Source organism: Mustelus asterias, chromosome 18 (genome assembly GCF_964213995.1).
Source record: "Mustelus asterias chromosome 18, sMusAst1.hap1.1, whole genome shotgun sequence".
NCBI classification, from domain to species: domain Eukaryota; kingdom Metazoa; phylum Chordata; class Chondrichthyes; order Carcharhiniformes; family Triakidae; genus Mustelus; species Mustelus asterias.
Genome location: NC_135818.1, coordinates 53,912,079 through 53,937,346, shown reverse-complemented (window position 1 = coordinate 53,937,346; position 25,268 = coordinate 53,912,079). Strand labels below are relative to the sequence as shown.

Here is a 25,268-nt window from a genome sequence, read left to right as displayed (position 1 = left end):
ATTCCATTGCTACCAATCAGGTGCCTTGTTCAAGGAAAGCTACTCTTTACCAAAAAAACCTGGGTTAAAAATGTTTTATTTAAACTGTGGAATGGTCACCACATAGACAACCTCGGGCTTGTCCTAAGATGATATCAACACATGCACTTCCCAGCAGGAACTGACGAATTGTAATCAAGAACAGGAAAATTGATGACTTTCTATTATTATCCATGAGCCAGATTTACAGTCATAAAGCTCTCCGTTCAAGTCTATTATAATAAAATGTTTATGAATCTAGAAATAGTTGCATCATCAACTTTGGCATTGAACCGGTTCAGTCTCTCTCTGAAGTGTTAATGGCACTTAAGTTACGACTTCAGCATTAACCTTGGCCGAAATTCTCCGACCTTGCCTGTGGCTGGGATTCTCCAGTCTCGCTGCAGCGAATGGAGATTTGGCTGAGTGCCAAATTCTCTGCTCTCACTGGCAGTGGTGGTAGGCGTACAACATCAGAGAATTCTGGCTCCTATATCTTCTTTTGCTTCTGATTCACAATAATTTATTGCAGATCCTTCTTTACCCATGCACATCCTTATCATTTTACTTAAAACTTAAAAACTTATTACTAGAAAAATGTTATAAAGGCTGCTGAAGTTATCTAAACTAAACAGCGTTCTATTGATTTTTCCAAGCACGTTACTTTCCCTCCTGAAAGCAATCCGTTCCTTTTATTTTTGTTCTAATTTAACTGATGGAAAACCTTCAACTCCTATAGTACTGTATGCTACTGCTGCCAGGCATCTGTGTTAGTATTTCATTTCCATGGACCATTGAGGCAATGCTGTGCAGGATGTTTCTAGATGGATCTGTATATAAAGGTTTATCATGGATCGAAAGCAGCAAATTAGCTTTTGGAAAAGATTTTTCAGGAATTATATCAATTAAAAGAAATGTTCCGTGGTTGAATAGTTAAAGATGATTATTATTTTTAAGTATGTTTTCTATGCCACTTGTATATTATGGCTCCTAGCTTGATCCTGCTTTCAATAAAACCAAGTACATTATAAATATTACCCAATGGGCTTAATTCTCCATTTTCTTAGTTAGAAATTATAAAACATTTTAAAATACTCCAATAAATATTGCAGTATGTCCAAAAATTGGTTATTAGAAATGACTGGAAATACCTGCCAAATTGTGTCCGTGTGCATGTCCAAGTATCCGTATGTGCTTAGCAATATAGCAAGATTCCACAAACAGCAAATCATTGAACAAAACCAAGATAATAAAAAAGGAAATAGAACTTCTAAGGCAGCACTGTCCAAGTGCTTGTGCGCTATAAGCACCGATCTTCTCCTGTATTAAAAGTATTCAATCTTTGAACAATCTTTTATTAAACGTACTGAAAATGCAATGGAGTTTGAGCTCTTTAAAATAGTGAGAAAACAAATGCCACAAGTTTCTATGAATAGAAGATAGCACAGCAACAAAACATTGAATTAAAATGAGGATAACAGACAAAATTACCCTCCATGTAGGTTATTTATCAGCCGTGATAATGGTTATTAAAATTTTTAATGTTCTACTGGGATTATTTTAATCTACAGAATTGGGATAGAAATCAATGCTCACCTTATCTGCACACATGGACACTTTAATGTCCTGTTGTGAAATTTCATAGTGTCGAATATTACCCACATAGTTTCCAGCCAGTTTTAGAATGTCGGCTGAAATGTACTCCAGCACAGCTACAACGTAGAGGGAAACCTGATATTCTGCTTTGTAACCTAGCACATCCTGCAAACAAAAAAGTTACATAAAATTTAAACAGAGCAATCAATTATAAGTGGAAATAAAATTAAGATAATGAGGACTGTTGTTATTTTTAACTGTCAGAGATTATTAGGGAGAGGTTGGGAGGGGGGAAATTGTAGCTGAAAAATTGATTTAAAAAAAAACTTACTTTGCATTTGGATCTCGAAACTTAAAAAAAACCAAGAAACTAACAAGAATGCGCTGTTAAACTGACAACCTACAATTATTTATGCAATAATTTGCATCAACTCCCTGAAATAGTAATCCATTCATGCTGCTTCCCTTAAACCTAATTTTTTCTTTCAAATGTTTATCAAATTCCCATTTTAAAGACAAATGATTCTACTTCCATTCCAGAAGGCTAACATGGAAAGCTCGCTTTCCAAACTATCGGACTTCTCCCATCACTATTTTCAGAGAATCCCTACTGTGCAGGAGGCCATTTGGCCAATCAAGCCTGCACCAACAACAATCCCATCCATGCTCTATTCTTGTAACCCCATGTATTTACCCTGCTATTCTCTCTGACACAAAGGTGCAATTTAGCATGGCCAATCCATCTAACCTGCATATCTTTGGAGTGTAGAGGAAACTGGAGCACCCAGAGGAAACCCACGCAGACACGGGGAGAACGTGCAAACTCCACACAGACGGTCACCTGAGGCTGGAATTGAACCGAGGTCCTAGATGCTTGTGAGGCAGCAGTGCTAACCACTATGCCAGGTGGCCATCTTAAATATATGCTCTCTAATCACCAACTCATCAGTTATTAGAGGCATCTTGATTTTTGCACTAACACAGCCAAGTTTAAACAGATGCAGTTAGGGTCCATTAGTTGATCCTTATTTACTCCTAAAAATCCTTTCATAGTTTTGAAAATCTCAATTAGATTCACCCTTAAATTTCTCTGATTAGTGAAGAAGCATCAATCTTTTCATTCCTTCGTGCCACAGCCTTTCATTCCAGGTATAATTCTTGTGAACTTTTTCCATGCTAATATCTTTCATATAATGGATACCCAAGAGATGTAGGCATTGCTCTAATTGAGGCTTTACCAATGTCTTGAATAGATTTAACATAACTGCCTTACTTTTATATTCAAAGCTTCTGTGTATACATTTACTAAGAATCATTCCTGGAACGTGGGAATCACTGGCACCACAGGCCTTTATTGTCCATCTCTAATCCACACTAAAAATTGTGTGAAATTCATTCCTAATTCTCATCATATGATTCTATCTTAATATAATTTCATGACAGAAAATTTTACCAACATCACTATCTATCTATATATTTTTCTTCCCACTCCCATCTCACTTGATAATGTTAGAACTAGGAATATTAAGTTCACAGTTTTGTTCAAATGCAAGTAAAATCGCCATTATAATTTCTACATCCAAACTATAATTATTAATGGTTTAATTTTGATTTGAACATTTTGTGCATTCACATACCACTCAAACCCAACTCCATTATTTTTAAAACAATTACCCTGGTTCAAAATTTTTCTTTTTAATCATTCATGGGATATGGATATCACTGGCAAGTCCAGCAATTACTACCCATTCCTAATTGCCGTCTAGAAAGTGGTGGTTAGCCACGTTTCTGGCAAATTAGTGGTTTGCCAAATCAATCGTGGGTGGCACGGTAGCACAGTGGTTAGCACTGCTGCTTCACAGCTCCAGGGACCTGGGTTCGATTCTCGGCTTGGGTCACTATCTGTGTGGAGTTTGCACATTCTCCTTGTGTCTGCGTGGGTTTCCTCCGGGTGCTCCGGTTTCCTCTCACAGTCCAAAGATGTGCGGGTTAGGTTGATTGGCCATGTTAAAATTGCCCCTTAGTGTCCGGAGATGCATAGGTTAGAGGGATTAGTGGGTAAGTGTGTAGGGATATGGGGGTAGGGCCTGGGTGGGATTGTGGTCGATGCAGACTCGATGGGCCAGATGGCCTCTTTCTGCACTGTAGGGATTCTATGATTTCAGAGGGCAGTTAAAAATCAGTCACATTGACATGGGCTTGGTATGCCAGACTGGGTAAATAAATTTCATTCCCTAAAAGAGCATCAATGAACCAGATGCTTTTGAAAACAAATGACAATCTGGGAGTTGCATGGTCTCCATTATTGGTACTAGCTTTGCTATTCAAGATTTATTTAGTTCACCTAGTCAGCCCCTGCTAACATGAAAATGACTCCCCAAAATTCTTCAACTCCACATGAAAAACCGAATGAATTCCTGCTGGTCATATAGCCGGGTGCTTTGCTAATCGGAGACTGCTTTTAAACTATACATAATGATGTCAATAATGCATGCTTATATGTTCTTACCCACCATAATATGGGCACAGTAATATCATGAGATGGTCATTGTGTATCTGAAGTCCAATTTAAAGCTGCTACTATGATTCCAGCAATACAACATAGAAAATAACAGATAAGGCTTCCGACAGACTGATCGGCAGGGCAGCCTGAAAATGCTATTTATTAGACTCAACTGAGGAGCATACATACCGCTGATAAGTATTCAGTGAGAAAATAAATTTCTGTCAAAACCAAATCCACCTATTTACCTTCTATGGAGCAAAGCAATGTCAGATTGTGGAGTTAATTCACGTTTAACAAACAAGATTAAAAACATTTCCAGTTGATCAAACATTTCATAACCCCAAACTATTCCTAAATTCAGTCATTTGCCAACCAAAGTAAGCATTTAAGCAATATTTTACAGTACAACTCATTTTCAATTACATAAGCACAGGATCAAAACAAACTTCCACCTTTAATAAAGGATGTATTTTATCCACTGGTAGAAGAAGAGGATTCCGCCGTCTACGTTTTTCAATAGCAGACTGTGCATCAGCAATAGCCCATTTGTCAATTGGGTGTGGGAAAGTTTTTTGAACACGCTCCTAAGAGGAAAAGGAAAATAAATGTATCCATCTTGAATAACACAAGAAGAATGTCAGCTTAAATATTACAGGTCAAATTCTACTGCTCATGATTAAAATTCCAAAATATATTTTAAAACTTTCACCAATGTTTATCCTACTGCAATAAATCTCAATGTTCCCCAAAAATTAAATAAATAATGTCCACATACTCTAGAACCAGAATATAAAACTGAGCAACCTTACTAGGTGTTTACAAAGTACAGTGGAACCCCGATTTAACGCGCCCCGATTTAGCACGAATTCGGATATAACGCGATGAATCATTGGACTCTTTTTTTCCCGCTCATGATTGGCAAATTTAGCACGACCCTGATTTAGCGCGACCCCGCTTTTTCGCGATAACATTTTATAGACCCCAACCATCGCGTTATAACGGGGCCGCACTGTACAAACAAATCTCAGCATTAAGTTTTGATAGAGGACATTTGGTCATTAGTACCTTTACAGAAATCAAACTGCTAAACTAATTAGTGAATTCCAGTTAGCCAAGTCTCAGTTACTTGTCAGAGCTTTTGCAGAATAATGCTCCGTGTTTGACATCTCCTTATTACTTAGTTTGCTGATATAGTTTGCCTCTCACCCAACATAAATTAAACTTCATCCCTAGAGAAATTGAAAGTTAATGTATTCTACTTGTCTTTATTCCTATGCTTAAAATATTGCTTTAGGATTGTGCAAAATTTCATGAGCCGCATGTTTTACCTATTTCCGTTAACCATCAGGCAGGTCCCCTCCATTATGGTAAAGAATACTGGTGGCAAATAGGATCAAATTAATTAATTCTGCCACTGATACTTAAATTAGTGAGTGCAGGTACATTAGAAATGTAACTTCAGAAGAGTTCCTAATACTCAACTCAATAAAATGTACCATGTAAGCAAAGGTAGTCTGCTACAAGGGCGGCACGGTGACACAGTGGTTAACACTGCTGCCAGGGACCCAGGACAGAAACACAGCTGCCAGGGATCTGGGTTCGATTCCAGCTTGGGTCACCTTCTGTGTGGAGTCTGCACTTGGTGCTCCAGTTACCTCCCACAGTCCGAGAGACATGCTGGTTAGGTGCATTGGCCATGTCAAATTCTTCCTCAGTGTACCCGAACATGCGCCAGAGTGTGGTGACTTGGGGATTTTCACAGTAACTTTATTGAACTGTTAATGTAAGCCTACTTGTGACACTAATAAATAAACTTCAAAACCACAGGGTTTCTCAACCCTTTTGCTACTGAGGCCCCTCACTCCTGAGTTTTAGGGCTGTGTATTCACCCTCAGTTGAGAATGACGTCAGGCCACCTTCTGACACCGTGGTTCCAACTTCTAAATGTCAGCCCACTCAATCGGTATTTTCATCTGTGGGTGTTAGGAGTGAGTCTGTCACTTCCTAAAGTAGGCCTGAGATGGGCACGGAGGTAGACAGTTGGAGAAGCCAGCAGATTAGGAGGACCAACTACATTTACTGGAATATCATCCCAGTCCGGTACATGATTATTAGGCCTCTAGGCCTCACTCCTCAATTCCCCCTTGAATCCTCCATGATTCCTTATTCCCTTCATACCCCAATCCCCCTCGACCCCCGTGCCCGTTCCATAATCACCATGCCCCTTCCATATTCTATGGTGGCACGGTGACACAGCAGTTAGCATTGCTGCCTCACAGCTCCAGGGACCCGGGTTCAATTCCAGCCTTGGGTAACTGTCTGTGTGGAGTCTGCACGTTCTCCCCATGTCTACATCAGTTTCCTCCCACAGTCCAAAGATGTGCAGGTTAGATGGATTTGCCATGCTAAATTGCCCCTCAGTGGCCCAAGATGGATTAGTCATGGTAAATTTGTGGGGTTATAGGGATAGGGTGGGAAGAGGGCCTGTGTAAGATACTCTCTCTCAGAGTCAGTGCAAATTCGATGGGTCGAATGGTTTCTTCTGCACTGGAGGTATTCTATGATTCCTTTACTCTCATGCATACTTCATACCCACTGTTTCAGTATCCACTGCGCACAAAACCAAAGAGCCATTGGCCAGTTTTTGAAATGATCTTGAAATTGACATAATAACCATAAAGGCTTTAAAAATTTCCTTTGAAAAAAATAAGTGCTTCTTACAACTCATTAAAGTGTCACTCAAACACAGCCAATCATAATTTCACCAACAAAAGCTTTAACCTTCTTAACACATTAATATTGTCCAAATAAACAAACGGGCATTGAAAAACCACAAAGAATAACTTAGTACAACCTCACAAAGCTGTCAACCAGATAAAGCTAGCACTCTCATTCAAGGTGTGTAAACTGGCCCTGCTGAGCTGAATCTATGAGTTAGACCTCCTTACGAATGCTTGGCTGAACTCCAAGAAGGGCGATACAACGTGCATCTAAGCTGGAAGTTCACTTCCGAATATAAAAAAAGGCAACACCATGGCTAGCCACACACTGAAGAACTAAGACTCACAACAAAGAATGAGAGATCTTGGCAATGGGCAGTCTGATCAGTCTCATACTCAACTTTGTAAATAACTGCCACAAACACCAGCCATCTGAATAAAGAGAGAATAGTGAAGTCAGCTGAACATGCACTAACACTGATTAATCTCACAAAACAGACATCAAACTCCACTGACCTAATGATCTACTTACCAGGTGTAAACACAGGCGTGGGAGAGCCTAAACCATGCATTTTGCTAGGAAAAAAGCTTGCTGCCAACTGTCAAGAAAAGGGTGGGATCTCCTCTCCACCAACATCAGCTCTGGTGGCAGCAGCACGTCGATCTAACTTGACCCAAATCGGTGTATTGAATCAAACTCTACTCATTTTTTGGATGTGAATTAATAAAAGCCGATTTTGTGATCTCACTTCTTGTAATAAATAGGGCACCACTGACCCTTGCTGTGATCAGTCTCACTTCTTTGTTGCAGAGTGGGATTTTTTTTTTAAAAAGGGTTTATTCTTGAAAGATACTTAATAAGCAGAACTTTTAAAAATGTTTTGCAGACCCTGATCAAGAACCCCTATTCTAGTAAAAGAGGTTTAACAAACAAACCTACTGCTGTTTAGTAAACATGGTTGTACCATTGACTGAGGAAAAGCAGAATATAAAGAGGATTGGCAGAAATCATTACATTTTTGGCGACAGTCTATACTTGCTGGATAATATTTGTTAGCGCAGGAACAAAATCCAGCTTGTTACCAGGCTAAAAGATTTATTAAAAATCTATTCTTTCATAGAACTAGTTTCTAAACTTTAACAGCCACTTGATCATCATAGGCAGCTTTGTCGGAAAGGGCAAGTAATTCCATCACACCCTTATGGAAACCATGCCTAACCATGGAGGATAATGCCTGAACAACAATCCTATTCAGAGCATTCTGTTAATTGCTACAGTAGCCTGGCTATCTGGGCAATGTTTCCGATCTTGGTATATTACTCCAGGAGATGGAAGCATGGTAAGCTTAGGATAATATGAATACTAGTATCCTGAGGCTATTTGCTCAAAAGTGTCTGCATCTGGAGATTCCTTCCACCATGATCCAATTACCCTTATTCCTACTCAAGAGCTTACTTCAGTTATGAAGATAGATTGGAGAAGTTGGGTTTGGTTTCCTAGAGAGGAGACACAAAGTGAGTGTTAAGGTCTGGAATGCACGGCCTAACAATGTGGTGGAGGCAAGTTCAAGCAAAGTATTAAAAAGGGGATTAGACTATTAGCTGAAAAGGAAGAATGTGCAGGGTTACAGAGAGAAGTGGGAGAATGGCACCAAGTGAATTGCTCATTCAGCAAGCTGGTGCAGACACAATGGGTCAAATGGCCTTGTGTGTGATAATGATTCTGTGAAGTAGATGTATAGAAACCCTATATCATTAACGTGAGACTAGTTAGCTCAACACAGATAAGGGGCTGAACCAGGGACCCTGATCATTTACATGGCTCCAATTTACAAATTACAGCTTATTTACCAAATGCCTCCACCACCAACTCAGGCAGCGAATTCCAGACACCAACTATCCTCTGCATAAAAAGTTCTTCCTCATGTCCCCTGGTTCTAGAATTCTCCGACAAGGGAAATTATTTTATCCTGACAACTCTATCTCTTCTCCTCATACTTTTGTACACTTCAATCAAGTCATCCCTCAGCCTTCTTTGTTCCAAGGTAAATAACCTCAATTTATCCATCCTCTCCTCATAGCTACACTTTTCTAGCCTTGGCAACATTCTTGGAAATATCCTCTGCACTCTCTCCAAAGAAAAAGGGCGGCATGGGGCGACACAGTGGTTAGCACTACCGCCTCACAGAGCCAGGGACCCAGGTTTGATTCCGGCTTGGGTCACTGTCTGTGCGGAGTCTGCACGTTCTCCCCGTGTCTGTGTGGGTTTCCTCCTGGTGCTCCGGTTTCCTCCTACAGTCCAAAAGATGTGCTGGTTAGTTGCATTAGCCATGCTAAATTCTCCCTCAGGCACCAGGGTGTGGCGATTAGGGGATTTTCACATAACTTCATTGCAGTGTTAATGTAAGCCTACTTGTGACACTAATAAATAAACTTTAAACTTTACATCCTTCCTGTAATATGGTGACAAGAACTGCACACAATACTCCAATTGTGGCCTCATCAGTGTTTTACACAATTCCAACATCATATCCTTACTTTTATATTCTATACCTCTGCCAATGAAGGACAGCATTCCATACGGCATGGAGAAGATAGCATGGTAGCACAGTGGTTAGCACTGCTGCCACACAGTGGCAGGGGCCAGAGTTCAATTCCAGCCTCGGGTCACTGTCTGTGTGGAGTTTTACACATTCTCCCTATGTCTGTGTGGGTTTCCTCTGGGTGCTCTGGTTTCCTCCCACAATACAAAGATGTGCAGGTTAGGTTGATTGGCCATGCTAAATTGGCCCTACTGTCAGGGGGATTAGCAGGGTAAATATGTGGGGTTATGGGAACAGGGCCTGGGTGGGACTGTGGTCGGTGTAAACTCGATGGACTGAATGGCTTCCTTCTGCACTGTAGGGATTCTATGATAAAATGTGCCTTCTTTACAATCTTGTCTACTTGAACAGATGTCTTTAGGGACCTGTGTACTTGTACGCCAAGATCTCTCAGTTCACCTACCCCTCTCAGTATATTCCCATTTATTGTGTACTCCCTATAACTGTTTGAACATCCTAAATGCATTACCTTACACTTCTTTATGTTAAAATCCATCTGCCACTTTCCCACCCACTCCACGAACTCATCTATATCATTTTGGAGATTATAGCTATCCTCTACACTATCCACTACTCGGCCAATCTTTGTGTATTCTGCAAATTTCCCAATCACGCCCGCCCTCCCCCCCCCCCCATGTTCACTTCCAAAATCATTAATATATAACATCCATAAGGATCCCAACCCCAAGACCTGTGGAACATCACTTGAAACAACTTTACATTGGCAAGGGCATCCATTGACCATTACTCTTTGTCTCCTGTTACTAAGCCTACATTTTATTCAGTTTCCCATATTACCCTGTATCCCATGGGCTTTTACTTTTTTGACCAATCTACTATGTGGAACCTTGTCAAAGGCCTTGCTAAAATCCATGTACAACATCCACTTCACTACCTTCATCGACCCTGCGTGTCACTTCCTCAAAGAATGCAATCAAATTTGTGATGCAAGACCTTCCTTTAACAAATCTATGCTGACCATCCCTTACTAGTCCATGCCTTTATGTGACAGTTAATCCTATCTCTCAGGACTGATTCTACTAATTTGCCCACCACCAACATAAGACAAACTGGCCTGTAATTGTTTGGCATTTCAATTTAAACAATGGAACTACATTTGTATTTCTCCAGTCCTCTGGTACCTTCCCTGTATCTAGTGAGGATTGGAAAATCCTCAGAATACCTGCTATCTCTTCCCTGACGTTCTTCAGCAGCATTGGAATCAATCCATCCGGCCGTGGCGACTTATCAACTTTCAAGGATTCCAACCCTCGAGTACTTCCTCTCTCTTTATGATTATCCCATCCAAAATCTTATAGTGTTCTACCTGGACTACTACATCTGCATTATCCCTTTCTTTTGCAAACACAGAGTCAAAATATTAATTTAAAACCCTTCCCACAGCCTCTACACACAAGTTGCCTTATTCATCTCTGATAGATCCTACTTTTTCCTTAATTAACCTTTTACCATTAATATATTGGTAAAACATCTTTGTGTTTTTTTTAAACTTTACTTGCTAATCTTTTTTCATGCCCTCTCTTTGATTTCCTTATTTACTTCGTCCCTGCACTTCCTATATTCGTCTTGGCTATCTGCAGTGCTTAGTTCTTTGTACCTATCGTGTGCTTTCTTCTTCTATTTGATCTTCCCCTGTATTCCTCTAGACATGATATGGAGATGTCAGCGTTGGACTTGGGTGGGCACAGTAAGAAGTCTCACAACACCAGGTTAAAGTCCAACAGATTTATTTGGTAGCACAAGCTTTTGGAGCGTTGCTCCTCAGAATGCCCTGCAGCTGCTCCATGGTATCCCAGACCCTTGCTCCACGGAAGCAACATACCATCCTTGGTTCATGTTTGTAGCCACAGAAGCATCTGTCTGTGTCACCTGAAGAAGGAGCAACGCTCCGGAAGCTTGTGCTACCAAATAAACCTGTTGGGCTTTAACCTGGTGTTGTGAGACTTCTTACTATTCCTCTAGCCAACCAGGGGAGACTAGATTTGACAGGAGCACTCTTATTTTTGGAGAAGACATGTCTACTTTGTACATTTAGGATCTCGCTTTTTAGTGATCCCACTGGTTTTCTATTGATTTACCCTCTAGTAATGCTATCCAGTCGACCTCGGCCAAGTCCCTTCTCATTCCTACAAAATTTGCCTTTCCCCAATTCAAAACTTTTACTCCTGCTTTATCACTTTCCATGATAATGCTAAATGTAACTGAATTGTGATGACTATCCACAGTTTGTACAGGTTCCAACTTCCCCAGAACCGGGCCCAGTGCCTCAAGAATCTGAATCCCTCCAGGCTACACCATCACTCCAGCCGTGTGTGCATTTGTTCTATCCTCTTATTCCTGTTCTCGCTAGCACGTGTTACTGGGAGTAATCACGAGATTACTACATTTGAGGTCCTGCATTTTAATTTATCTCCTAACTTCCTGTACTCAGCTTGCAGGTCCTCATCCTTTGGTTTACCTATGTCATCGGTACCAATGTGTACCACGACCACTGACTGTTCATCTTCCTGCCCCAGAATGCCTTGCAGCTGCTCCATGGTATCTAAGACCCTTGCTCCATGGAAGCAACATACCATCCTTAGTTTATGTTTGCAGCCACAGAAGTGTCTGTCTGTGTCCTTAACTATAGAATCCCCTATCACTATAGCCCTGCCATTCAGTTTCCTCCCACCCCTCTGAGCAGCAGAGCAACCCACGATGCTGTGAACATAGCTGCTGCTGCTTTCCCCTGAAAGGCCATCCCTCACAACAGTACCCAAAGCAGTATATCTGTTTGAACGGGAGATGACCACAGGGGGCTACTGCACTACCTTCTTTTGCTGTCCCTGATAGTCACCCATTCCCTTTCTGCCTGTACAATCCTCACCTGTGGTGTGACCACCTCACTAAACGTGCTATCCACAATTTTTTGTGGCACAGTGGTTAGCACTACTGCCTCACAGCGCCCGAGACCCAGGTTCGATTCCTGGCTTGGGTCACTGTCTGTCTGTGCGGAGTTTGCAGGTTATCCCCATGTCTACGTGAGTTTTCTCCAGGTACTCTGGTTTCCTCCCACAGATGAAAGGACGTGTTGGCTAGGTGCATTGGCCATGCAAAAATAAATTCTCCCTCAGTGTACCCAAACAAATGCCTGAGTGTGGCGACTAAGGGATTTTCACAGTAACTCCATTGCAGTGTTAATGTAAGCCTACTTGTGACACTAATAAACAAACTTTACACTAATAGTTTTTTTCCAGTTTTTAAAGTTAAAAAACTAAAAAAAAACTTTTTCAGCATCATGGGTGCTGCACAGTGCGTCTACCTGCAGCTTAAGCTCCGAAATCTGGTTAGCTAGAAGCTGAGTATGGACACCTTCTACACACATGGTCACATTCCTCATTTCCCACATCGTGCAGGAGGAGCATATCACTGGTCTGAGGTCTCCTGCCATGATGTCCCTCTTGATTAAGCTAGTTACTCACTTTTAAAAAAATTACGTTAACGAAGGGCCTTATTTACGTTAGTTATGAACCTTGTTTTTTTAATCAACACTTCTATTATAATTGTACAGTACAATTCTATACTCTTTTTTAGTCCCTACCTCAGTACTAAGCAATGAATTACTTCATTGGATTGAAAATACTCACCAGGTCTTACTCGCCAATCAGCTGCTTGGTTGGTCCCACGTCACTTTCTGAACTGGCATTTGTTCACTGCTCTTCCTCCGGTTAAACACAGGGTCCTCTCAATCCCCTCCGCAGTAATGTTTTGCCAGATGATCTTTGGTTGGTCCTACGTCACATTCTGAACTGGCATTTGTTGACTGCCCTTCCTCTGGTTGAGCACCAGGTCCTCTGCAATCCACTCTATGGTTATGAAGCCAAGTTTTCCCAAATGCTCCTCCGTGACTCCTCACCAATGATGCTCTTTTATCCACGCTCAGTCTCATTCTCTTTTTTTTCTCCCGACTCCACTCTTTCTCGCGCTCTCTTATCTGCCCTCAGTCTCATCCTTTCTCGTGCTCTTTTACATCCCGGCTCTGCTCGCAGTCTCGCTCTTTCTCGCGCTCTTTTTTTCTCCTAGCTCCGCAGGAAGCCATCGATTTTATGTTCTTTGTTTTGCTCTGGGGCCATTACAAATCTAAATACTACTTTTTTGTTCTGCTACCCAGTTAATATCCAAATTAGTCTTCTGAAGTTATAATTGAGGGTAATTCAAGTAATATTACTTGCAATCCTCAATCTATTTATTTCTTTTCTTAATCAATCCTTAAAGAAATATCACATTCTTTAATCTCATTTTTTAAGGTTACATCGAGATTGTTTCAATTATTCATCAAGTAGTTCTAAGTTATTTTACTAACCTCTGTGGATGGCATTTTTATATGGAATTTTTCAAAACTGATATGAACAGGAAGCTATGTATCAGAAATTTGCAGGTATCAGAATTGAAAAATACAATGGAATCCTGGAGTCCTAAATTGTTTAATTTGAGCTTGAGCTTGATCTTAAGATAAATTTGCGAATGACACAAAGATATTTAGAGGGACGGGTAGTGTTGAGGAAGTGGGGAGGCTGCAGAATGACTTGAACAGGCTAGGAGAGTGGGCAAAGCAGTGGCAGATGGAATACAATGTGGGAGTGTGTGAGGTTATGCACTTTGGTAGGAAGAATAGAGGCATAGACTATTTTCTAAATGGGGAAAGGCTTCTCAATCAGAAGCACAAAGGGACTTGGGAGTCCTGGTTCAGGACTCTCTTAAGGTTGACATGCAGGTTCAGAGAGGGGCGCCCGCCCGACAAGGTGCGGGGCAGGGGACAGTGTTGGGTGTGATGGTGGAGTGGGGGGAGTCTATGCGAAAAGGTGCAGGTGAGTCTGTGAGAACCATAGAAACCCTACAGTGTAGAAGGAGGCCCTTTGGCCCATCGAGTCTGCACCAACTCTTCCAAAGAGCATATTACCCAGGCCTACCACCCCACCCTATCCCTGTATCCCCGCACGTTTACCATGGCTTATCCATCAAACCTTCATCTTTGGACAGTAAGGGACAATCTTCACATGGCTAACCCACCTAACCTGTGGGAAGAAACGTGCAAACTCCTCACAGACAGTCACCCAAGGAATTGAACCTGGATCCCTGGCACTGAGAGGCAGCAGTGCAAACCACTGTGCCATGCTGCCCCGCGAGAAGGTGGCATAGTGGTTAGCACTGGTGAGTGTGTCAGGGTGAATCTGTCAGAGTGTGCGGGTGAGAGCGAGAACCCGGAAACTGAAAGTGAGCCAGACACATACCCTTGCTCTCCTCCTCCCTCCCCCAAAACCTATCCACAAAGTAGGCCATTAGAGGAGGAAACCCTTGCTGAAAGGCAACGTGCTTCCGATCCCCTTTTCCATATGAATTCTGCCACGGCCACACTAGAGATGAACGGAAGGTCAGTGTTAGTTGAACCCAAATTCTTAGTTCAGCCTCAGACCCCACCCCTTCCCTGATGACCAGGACTTTGCACCTAGTCGACTCTGGTCCCTAGTCCATCCCTGTTGACCAGGACTTTGCGCCTAGTCTATCCAACTCGATTTCTTAAACAAATAAGATGGCATTTTTTAAAGTCATTTTTATTAATTGCTCTTTGCAAATTACTTTCCTGCTTTGTCATTGATTTTTTAAAAATAATTTTTAATGCTGTGCCAAACTTTATCTTGTCGAAATTTGCTCATCTGTTTGAGTGAGAAAAAGTGAAATGTGCCTCCCACCCCCATATGTAAAGGTTGGACGAGCCTCTAAATTCATACTAGAATGAAATTTGCCTTAACATTCAATACCAATGTGAAATTAGAGTACCCAATTCAGAACACACTAATACTACATAGAGTCTATTGAGAATTCAGTCTGACAGCGTAAATGTTCTATTAGCCACTAATAGATGAAAAGAATTAGAGACAAAGATCAATTAGCATCGTATTAGAGTACTATACTTCTAAAGATGCAAGTCACTGCACCCTTCAGATACATATGCCGGTTCTGCAGATCTTAATTGAAACAAGAGCAATGCTGCACCCCACTTAATATGAGAAATACTCAAGGAGAGGTGACATGCATCATCTTCCATTGCCATAAACTAGTATGCATCAATCACTGCCAAATAAAACCAAGCCAAGGAAGGTTATATTTTACATTGGAAGTCATATTGCAGCAGATCTTCGAATCAATTTAGCTGTCATGTACAAGCCTTACCCAAGAAGGGCAATTATTTTGTTTCACATATCAATTTTATCACTTGGCAAAAATCAATTGCCCTTTTTTTAATATGACAAATTAATCATGTTAAATTAGTCATTAAAATGAACTCAAAATTGTGCAAAACACAAACACTATTGATTGATGTAGTTCCTTTTTAATATAGAAAAATACAAATACCATCATTCTTACCTCTACATCTTGAACAGTCCGTGGTTGTGCAACACAGAGCATATTTAATAACTGGAGAATCAATTCTTCTATGTAAAAGAGAGCATCTTCTTTTGCTGAAAGGGTTGGATGCACCTGCCTCTGAACCTGTATCAAGAAACAAAACTGTAAATATCCATCAGAAAAATATTTATTTTGAACAAAGATTTGAACTGTCAGTAATCTCACCCTCTTCTCACAACTGAAGCCTCAATCCCTTTCTTTCTTGGGGTGAAGCCCAGAATTTCTGGCTTTCTTTCATTTGCAACAAATTCAGTGGGCGCAATCTTCCCAAAAAAATTTTAAGGGGGCGATCTTACCGTTGCATCCTGCAGGCAGATGGGCGGGGCAATCCAGTAAGATTGCGCAAGAATCGAGAAATCTGGCGGAAACCTGCTAAAAGAACATTTATGCTGTTGGACTGCATTAGGGATCAGTGAGGGAGGAGGGGGACGGTCGGTCGCGATAGGCTGCGGGCCCTTGCGGTAGCTGAGGGTTGTTGTACGGAGACTGGCCACTCTGCAGCTCGTCCCCTTTGCCAATCACCTTCCCCTGTTGCTGATCACGTCCCTTGCCTCTTCCCTATTGCCGGTCACCCTTCCTTACCTCCCCACCCCTGCAAAGCTCCCTCCCTTCACTGCGGAGTTCCACCCCACCTCAGCCCCACCTCTCTAAGCCCCAACCCCTTGGCACTGCCCCAGCACAGTTACATTTCCCAGTGGGCGGTACCAGGGTGCCTGGTGGGCACTGCCCACCATGCCCCTGACCACCTGAGGGCTTCAATAGCCTCCGATTTCCCCCCTGGCATGAACATCGCATCTGTTCCCAGTTGGTGTGGGTCAGCAGTGACTCTTGTTGGCAAGACCTCTCAAATGATGAGGGGGGAAATGTCTGAGAGGTCGGAAACATCTGGCATTTGGTCGGTGATATCTCCACATCAGGTCGGAAACAGACAGGCCGGGCTTAATTTTAAATCGGCTTCGCACCCAATAAGTGTGGGAAGCCCAGTGCACCGACAAAACAGTGCCAGAAAGATGGCTCTCAGCGCAAGATTGGTTTGTGCCCAGCATAAAAGCCTCGCACCATCCACTTCTAAAGGCAGAATTGCAAATTCTATAAACTTCTCCAACCATAACTTCACTCTATCCATTATTATTTTGCATGTTCAATGTTTTGAGTGCTGCTAATCATGATTTTGGGGTTGATTATATTATTGTTTCATGACTGTCCGCCTTCTTCATGAAACAAGGTTTAACAAAAGATTAATTCCTCAGCTGCTTGCGAGTATCCTAATGGGAAGTTCAAAGTCTAACTGCTAAAATAATTCAACTGGTTCATACAAGACATTGCAGTGAGTCAAATTTAGGTATCAATTACTCTTTGGTTATGGACTGGGTGCAATACCTAGATAGCTCTCTGCTGAAATGTTGAGATGATAGTTAAGGGATTTGTCTGCAGCTCTTGATATATACTCTCATCATGGTAACAGCCCTAACTAATATCCTTAAAATGCACGGGTGCTGAGGTTGGAAGAGAACTTGGTGAGGGCAAAAAGCGAGTTATGGATAGAATTGGCAATTTTTAATTTTATTCATTGGGTGGTGGGCAGCAAAAGCAAATCAGGCAAATTGAAGGTGAGGGTTGAGAATGACAGGATATGCGTACAAAGCTTCGGACAGGTTGGAGTTTATGAGGGTGATGTCCGGGTTAGGTGGATTGGCCATGCTAAATTGCCCCTTAGTGTCGGAGAGACTAGCTAGGGTAAAGGCATGGGGTTATGGGGATAGGGCCTGGGCGGAATTGTGGTTGGTGCAGACTTGATGGGCCGAGTGGCCTCCTTCAGCACTGTAGGGATTCTATGATTCTATGAAGGATGGAAGTCTAGAAAGGACAGCATTAGAGTAGTCAAACCTGGATATGACAAAGTTGTGCATGACAGTTTCAGAAGTTTATAATGAGACTTTGATAACATAGTGGCGGCTTCTATGACAGAGAAGATGACTGTCGCTTTGAATTCCAAATAAATGACAAATTTGAAGTGTCAATCATCCATCTTCCTTTCGCTCATATAATTTAATTCATTGAGCAAAAGTCAATTCAAATATTGCTCATTTAAAATATCCCTGCATCTCCATGTCAGACATGTTGTCTTGAGGCAATATAGCAATATAAACACGGCAGCCAATCTGCACACAAGATATGCAACTTAACATTCAAATAACCTGTGAGCTTGGAGAATAATGGTAAATCACTGAGTAGGTTCAGTTAAGGAAGTTAAACCATCCACATTTAGTCTCTCACCCAAACCTCAAAAACCATTCCTTTGCAAATACTACTTTCTTCGCTGATCTCTGTGAATAGAGGACGTCATGGATACCACACGGTCACTTCAAAAGACAACCAACAGGAAATGCATTCCTCATCATTCAATGATCGACAAAGCAATTTTACAAAAATGTGTAACTGTCCTATTTAAAAGCATTGAATGCCACATTAGTGCTTCTTGCAGACTTAAAAATATTCCAGCCAGCCAACGGCCAAAATGCAAACATTCAACAGATGAGTAGGGTATTTACTAGATTCAAACAATGATTTTTTTAAAACTCTCCTTCAACGGTTGTTAGAACAGCCAGACCCATGCTTTGCAAGGTCCAATTGATCTGGAATGGCTCCACAGCCAGTTTAAAATTGCAGTTCCTATTATTATGAATGAAGCCAATCTGGAAAGCAGGCAGCTCTATTTCATCAGTAATATCAGAGTAGCTCTGTTGTCAAGGATACCCAAAACAGCAAGTTTGTGTGAATGAGTTAAATCAAGGAAAGCTGGTCAATAGCAAGCACTAAATTATTTTCATTTTAATGGAATATGTTTTAATGAAACATTCCTTATTCATTAAAGGATCATTAACATCCATTCATCATTTACAAAACAGAATCTTGGACTACAGAAACAGAACTCAAGTTAATTATGTGGCAATAATCACCAGCTACTGCTATTAGGGAATTTTCAAAGTAACTTCATTGCAGTGTGGATGTAAGCCTACTTTTGACTAATAAATAAACTTTACTTTTACTTTTTTATTATTGTATACAGAAAGCAGAGGAACATTATGCGTAACCAATAAGTTTGCCCCAGTAGTGATATTAGGGAGAATCTAATCATATCCAAATGGCCTCATACCAATGACATACAGCATCTGAAATATGCTGCTAGAGAAATTAAGATAGCCCTTTACATGAAATCTGACACATAAACAGAGGATGGAAAAGTGATGAATAATACCAAATGAGTGTAAAACACTTTCTCGAATGTACTTCTCCCTTGGACATTGGTAAAAATGACAAATATTAAATATCTGGAGAATCTTGTTGCATGATTAGATGCATAGGTGACATGTTAACCATTATATATAAAACATTAAGAAGAAACTGCACTTAAACCCTCTTCCTCCACCCATCTGGTGAGTGAGACATGCAAGATGAAAGGTAGAATTCCAGACAGAGTTTGCATACAATAGGAATCAGTGAGAAAGCTCTTGACTGGTTGAAGTCCCATCTATCACAAAGGAAGATGGTTGTTGGAGGTCAATCACCACAATCCCAGGACATCACTGCAGGAATTCCTGTGTCCTAGGCCCAATCATCTTCAGCTGGTTCATCAATTACTTTCCCTCCTTTATAAGGTCAGATAGTAGGGATGTTCGCCGATAATTGCACAATGTTCAGCACCATTCACGACTCCTCAGATTCAGATGGTGAAACAATCAGTGTTCAGATGCAGCAGGACCTGGACAATATTCAGACTAGGACTGATAAATAACATTCATGCTACACAAGTGCCAGGCACTGACCATCTCCAGCAAGAGAGAATCTAACCAACACCCACTGATATTCAATGGCATTACCACTGTTGCATACCCCATCCTGAGGGTTACCCTTAACTAGACCAGCTGTATAAATACTAACTACAAGAGGTCAGAGGGTAAGAATTCTGCAGCAAGTAATTCTCCTCCTGACTCCACAAAGCCTGTCATCATCTACTTGACACAAGCAAGGAGTGTGTTGGAATACTCTCCACTTGCCTGGATGAGTGCAGTTCCAACAACACTCAAGAAGCTTGACACCATCCAGGACAAAGCTTGATTGGCATCCGACTCACCACCTTCAACATTCACTTCCTCCAGCACCAAGTAGCACTGTGGCACAGTGGCAGCAGTATGTACCATCTACAAGATGCACTGCAGCAACTCATCAAGGCTCCTTAAACAGCTCCTTCCAAACTCATAACCTCTACCTCTGAATAGGACAAGGGGAGCAGATGCAAGAGAATACAACCACTTGTAAATTCCCCTCCAAGCCACACACCATTCTAACTTGGAATTATATCACCGTTCCTTCACTTTTGCTGGGTCAAAGTCCTGAACCTCCCGACCTAACACACTGTGGGTGCACTTGCACCAATGGACTGTGGCTGTTCAAGAATGAAAGAAGATGATATCATAGCAGGCTACTCAATTGCAGCCATATGGGTGGAACCTAAAAACAAAATGTTCCTGGGAGTGTACTACAGACCCTCATGAAGAGATAAAAGAGCAGATATGTAAACAAATTTCAAAGTGTGAAAATAATGCTATAATAGTAGGAGATTTCAATTTCTCCACTATTAATTGAGATAGGCAAAGTCTGAATGGGGGAGCATTTTAGTGGTAGTGACTATAAGTCGGTACGATGTAAGGTAGATACGTAACAAGACAACGATGGACTGGAAATAGGGTTGCTGAATTTGCCGGGGGGGGGGGGGGGGGGGGGGGGGGAAGAGAAAGAGAGAGAGAGAGAGAGAGAGAGAGAGAGGAGGAGGGGGGGCTTATGCAGATCCAGGGGACTTGAAAACAATTCAGAGAGCAAAGAGGGGGCATGAATAAAACACTGCCGGGTAAAATAAAGGAAAGTCCCACGGTGTTTTACAAATATATTAAGGACAAGAGGATAACCAGGAAAGAATATGGCCTATCAGGGACCAAAGTGGCAACTTCTGTGTGGAGCCGAAAGACGTAGGTGAGGTATTAAATGAGTATTTTGCATCTGTTGACAATGGAGAAGGACAATATAGGTACCACTCAGTCCAGTGGTGCAGGTACACCCACATAGGTCAGAAGGTTCAGGATTTCGTCAGAGCAGAGGGGAGTCATCCAGACTCAAAATATTAGCTCTGTTCTCTCTCCACAGATGCTGTCAGACATGCGGAGATGTTCCTGCATTTTCTGTTACAGATAGATGACACTGGATGATTTTACTCATCGATTGGATGTGGGCACTGAACTTATATTCTGGAGGTGTTTTTTGTGGATGAAATCAATTCAAGGAGCACAAGAAGGGGAGGCAGCATAGATAGTTGATTAAATTATCCCCTTTTTAGTGACAAAGAAGTCAATGACTCCTTAAACTTGTTAGATGTGATGGTAAATGGTGGAAAATTGCAGCGCAGAGCAAGGCCACAGAGGGATTTAAATACAGGACTGGAATTTAGGACATCTATTGCTTCTAGTCTGCACCTGCAGAATATCTGTTTGATGGTAAATCCATGTCCGCCAAGTGGGAGTCTTTTAAAAGTTTGTTAACAATTCAGGACAACTATGTCTCTGTAAAAATGGAGGATAAAAATGGCAAGATTCGGGAACCTTGGATGACAAGCGAGATTGAGCTTAGTGAAAAAGAAGATGGGGGCATACATAAATTTCAGGAAATTGAAAACGGATAAGGCTCTTAAGTAATACAAAGATAATAGGAAAGAACTTAAACAGGGACTTAGGAGGGCAAAGAAGGGGCCATGAAATGTCCTTGGCAAGCAGGATTAAGGAGAATCCCAAGTTTTTTATGCTTATGTAAGGAGGAAGAGGGTAGCTAAGGAAAAGGTAGGTCCACTCAAGATCAGTGGAGGAAATTTGTGTGGGACAGATGAGGTGGCTGGGGTCCGTAACGAGTACCCTTGCATCAGTATTCACAAAGGAGAAGAATGTGGTGGATGGTGAGTATAGAAAGGAGGGTGTTGACATTCTAGGACATGTTGAGATAAAAAGGTAGGAGGTATTGGAGGTTTTGAAAAACATTAAAGTGGACAAGTTCCCAGGGTCAGATAGAGTTTATCCCAGAATACTGAGAGAGGTGAGGGAATAAATTACGGAGGCCTTGGCCAAAATCTTTGTATCCTCTTGAGCCACAGGCAAGGTACCAGAGGATTGGAGAGTAGTTAGCATTGTTCCTCTGTTTAAGAAGGGCAGAAGAGACAATCCGGGAAATGACAGGCCTGTGAGCCTGACATCAGTAGTGGGGAAAATTATTGGAGAAGATTCTTAAGGACAGATGTACTCACATCTGGAAGAGGATGGGCTTATTAGCGATAGGCAGCATGGTTTTGTGAAGGGGCAGTCATGTCGCACAAACTTGATTGAGCTCTTTGAGGAAGTGACAAGAAAAATTGACCAGGGCAGGGCAGTGAATGTTGTATACATGGACATTAGTAAAGCCTTTGATAAGGTTCCTCATGGCAGGCTGATACAGAAGGTGAAGTCATATGGGATCAGAGGTGAGCTGGTAAGATGGATACAAAATTGGCTTGGGCATAGAAAGTAGAGGGTAGAAGTGGAAGGGTACTTTTCTAACTAGAAGTCTGTGACAAGTGGTGTTCCATAAGGATCAGTGCTGGGGCCTCTGTTGTTTGTAATAAGTGATTTGGAGGAAATGTAGCGGTCCGATTAGTAAATTTGCAGATGATCCAAAAATTGGGGGAGAAGCAGCAGATAGTGAGGAGAATTGTCAGAGGATACAGCAGGATATAAATCGGCTGGAGACATGGCCAGAAGGAATTTAACCCAGACAAATGTGAGGTGATGCAATTTGGAAGGTCAACTGCAGGAGGAAAGTATACAGCAAATGGTAAAGCCCTTAGAAATATTAGCAGTGGCACAGTGGTTAGCACTGTTGCCTCACAATGCCAGGATCCCAGGTTCAATTCTGGGCTTGGGTCACTATTTGTGGAGTTTGCACATTCTCCCCATGTCTGCGTGGGTTTCCTCCGGTGCTCCAGTTTCCTCCCACAGTCCGTAGGCAGGGAATAGAGGGATATGAACCACATTGAGGCAAGAATTTATTAGATTAGAGAGGCATCTGTGTCGGCACAGACTTGGTGGGCCGAAGGGCCTGTTCCTGTGCTGTACTGCTTTGTTCTGTCTCCTGCAGCAAAATCAATTTCCATATCTATCCAACTCTTTTAAATTAAAGGGGACTAGGTGGTTGAAATCCAACAAGACCAATCTGATAAAATTACTCTCTCTTGAATTGTTGCATGGACCTACATGAAATTAGTTTGACAGTTGGATTCAGGCTTTTAGTATGTTGTATTTCCTTTCACTTCAATTAACAATCTAATTCAAAGACCTCTGATTTGATTTATTGTCACATGTATTAGTATACAGTGAAAAGTATTATTTCTTGTGCACTATACAGACAAAGCATACTGTTCATAGAGAAGGAAATGAGAGAGTGCAGAATGTAGTGTTACAGTCATGGTTAGGGTGTAGACTTAATGTGAGGCAAGTCTATTCAAAAGTCTGATGGCAGCAGGGAAGAAGCTGTTCTTGAGTCGGTTGGCACGTGATCTCAGACTTTTGTATCTTTTTCCCGAAGGAAGAAGGTGGAAGAGAGAATGTCCAGGGTGCGTGGGGTCCTTAATTATGCTGGCTGCTTTGCCGAAGCAGTGGGAAGTGTAGACAGAGCCAATAGATGGGAGGCCAATTTGCATGATGGATTGAGCTACATTCATGACCTTTTGTAATTTCTTGCGGTCTTGGGCAGAGCAGGAGCCTAACCAAGCTGTGATAGAACCAGAAAGGATGCTTTCTATGGTGCATCTGTAAAAGTTGGAGAGAGTCATATTGACATGCCAAATTTCCTTAGTCTTCTGAGAAAGTAGAGTCGTTGGTGGGCTTTCTTAACTATAGTATTGGCATGGTGGGACCAGGACAGGTTGTTAGTGATCTGGACACCTAAAAACTTGAAGCTCGCGACCATTTCTACTTTGTCCCCATTGATGTAGACAGGGGCATGTTCTCCACTACACTTCGATTGTCGATGACGATCTCCTTCATTTTGTTGACATTGAGGGAGAGATTATTGTCGTCGCACCAGTTCACCAGATTCTCTATCTCATTCCTGTACTCTGTTGCGTCGTTTGAGATTCGACCCACTACGGTGATGTCGTCAACAAACTTGAAAATCGAGTTAGAGGGGAATCTGGCCACACAGTCATAGGTGTATAAAGGAGTATAGTAGGGAGCTGAGAACACAGCCTTGTGGGGCACCAGTGTGGAGGGTGAGCGTGGAGGAAGTGTTGTTGCCTATCCTTACTGATTGTGTCTGTGGGTTAGGAAGTTCAGGATCCAGTCACAGAAGGAGGAGACGAGGCCCAGGCCACAGATTTGGAGATGAGTTTTGTAGGAATAATGGCGTTGAAGGCTGAGCTGTAGTCAATAAACCTGACATAGGTGTCTTTGTTATCTCGGTGTTCCAGGGTTGAGTGTAGGGCCAGGGCGATGGCGTCTGCTTTGGAACTGCTGCGGCAGTAGGCGAATTGTAGTGGATCCAGGCAGTCGGGGAGGCTGGAATTGATTTGTGCCTTAACTAACCTTTCGAAGCATTTCGTAATGATGGATGTCAGAGCCACCGGATGATAGTCATTAAGGCACGCTGCTTGGCTTTCCGTTGGTACTGGAATATTTAGCTTGGAAGTGGAAAATGCTGTACTGTCAACATAGGAGAGGAAAAGGCTGAGATACATTGCTGTCACAGAGCAACGGTCAGAGGCTAGGAATTGAGCTGAGTAATTCACCTCCTGACTCCCCAAAACCTGTTCTCCATCTACAAGGCACAAGTGTGATGGAATACCCGCCACTAGCCTGAAAGGGTGCAGCTTTAACAGCACTCAAGAAGCAAGACAACATTCAGTATAAAGCAGCCCAATAAGCACCTATCCACCAACTTAAACATTCGCTTTCTCTTCTATAAATGTACAGTGGCAGCAGTGTGGTTAGCACTGCTGCCTCAAAGCACCAAGCCCTGGGTTCAATTCTAGCCTTGGGTGACTGTGCAAACTTTACATGTTCATTCTCCCCATTTCTGCATGGGTTTCCTCCAGATGCTCCGGTTTCCTCCCACAGTGCAAAGATGTGCAGGTTAGGTGAATTAGCCATGCTAAATTGCCCCTTAGTATCCAAAGGTGTGTAGGTTAGGCAGATTAGCCATGGTAAATGCACAGGGTTGTGGGGATAGGTCTGGATGGTGGGCCTGGGTAAGATGCTCTTTTGGAGAGTCAGTGCAGACGCAATG

The 25,268-nt window shown here is 42.0% G+C and overlaps 1 protein-coding gene across 3 annotated transcripts in view; it reads right to left on the bottom strand.

The window, feature by feature from the left end:
* Positions 1–25,268, bottom strand: part of sos2 (son of sevenless homolog 2 (Drosophila)) — a 100,024-nt gene that overhangs the window by 56,436 nt on the left and 18,320 nt on the right. For 2 of the 3 annotated variants that reach the window (XM_078233964.1, XM_078233965.1), the window contains exons 2-4: positions 15,870–15,995; positions 4,573–4,704; positions 1,615–1,779 (exon numbers count right to left, since the gene is read on the bottom strand). In XM_078233964.1, the coding sequence (XP_078090090.1) occupies positions 1,615–1,779; positions 4,573–4,704; positions 15,870–15,995 (423 nt within the window). Of the gene's footprint in view, positions 1–1,614; positions 1,780–4,572; positions 4,705–7,187; positions 7,273–15,869; positions 15,996–25,268 lie in introns of all 3 variants that reach the window. The other variant, XM_078233966.1, reaches the window with a different exon arrangement.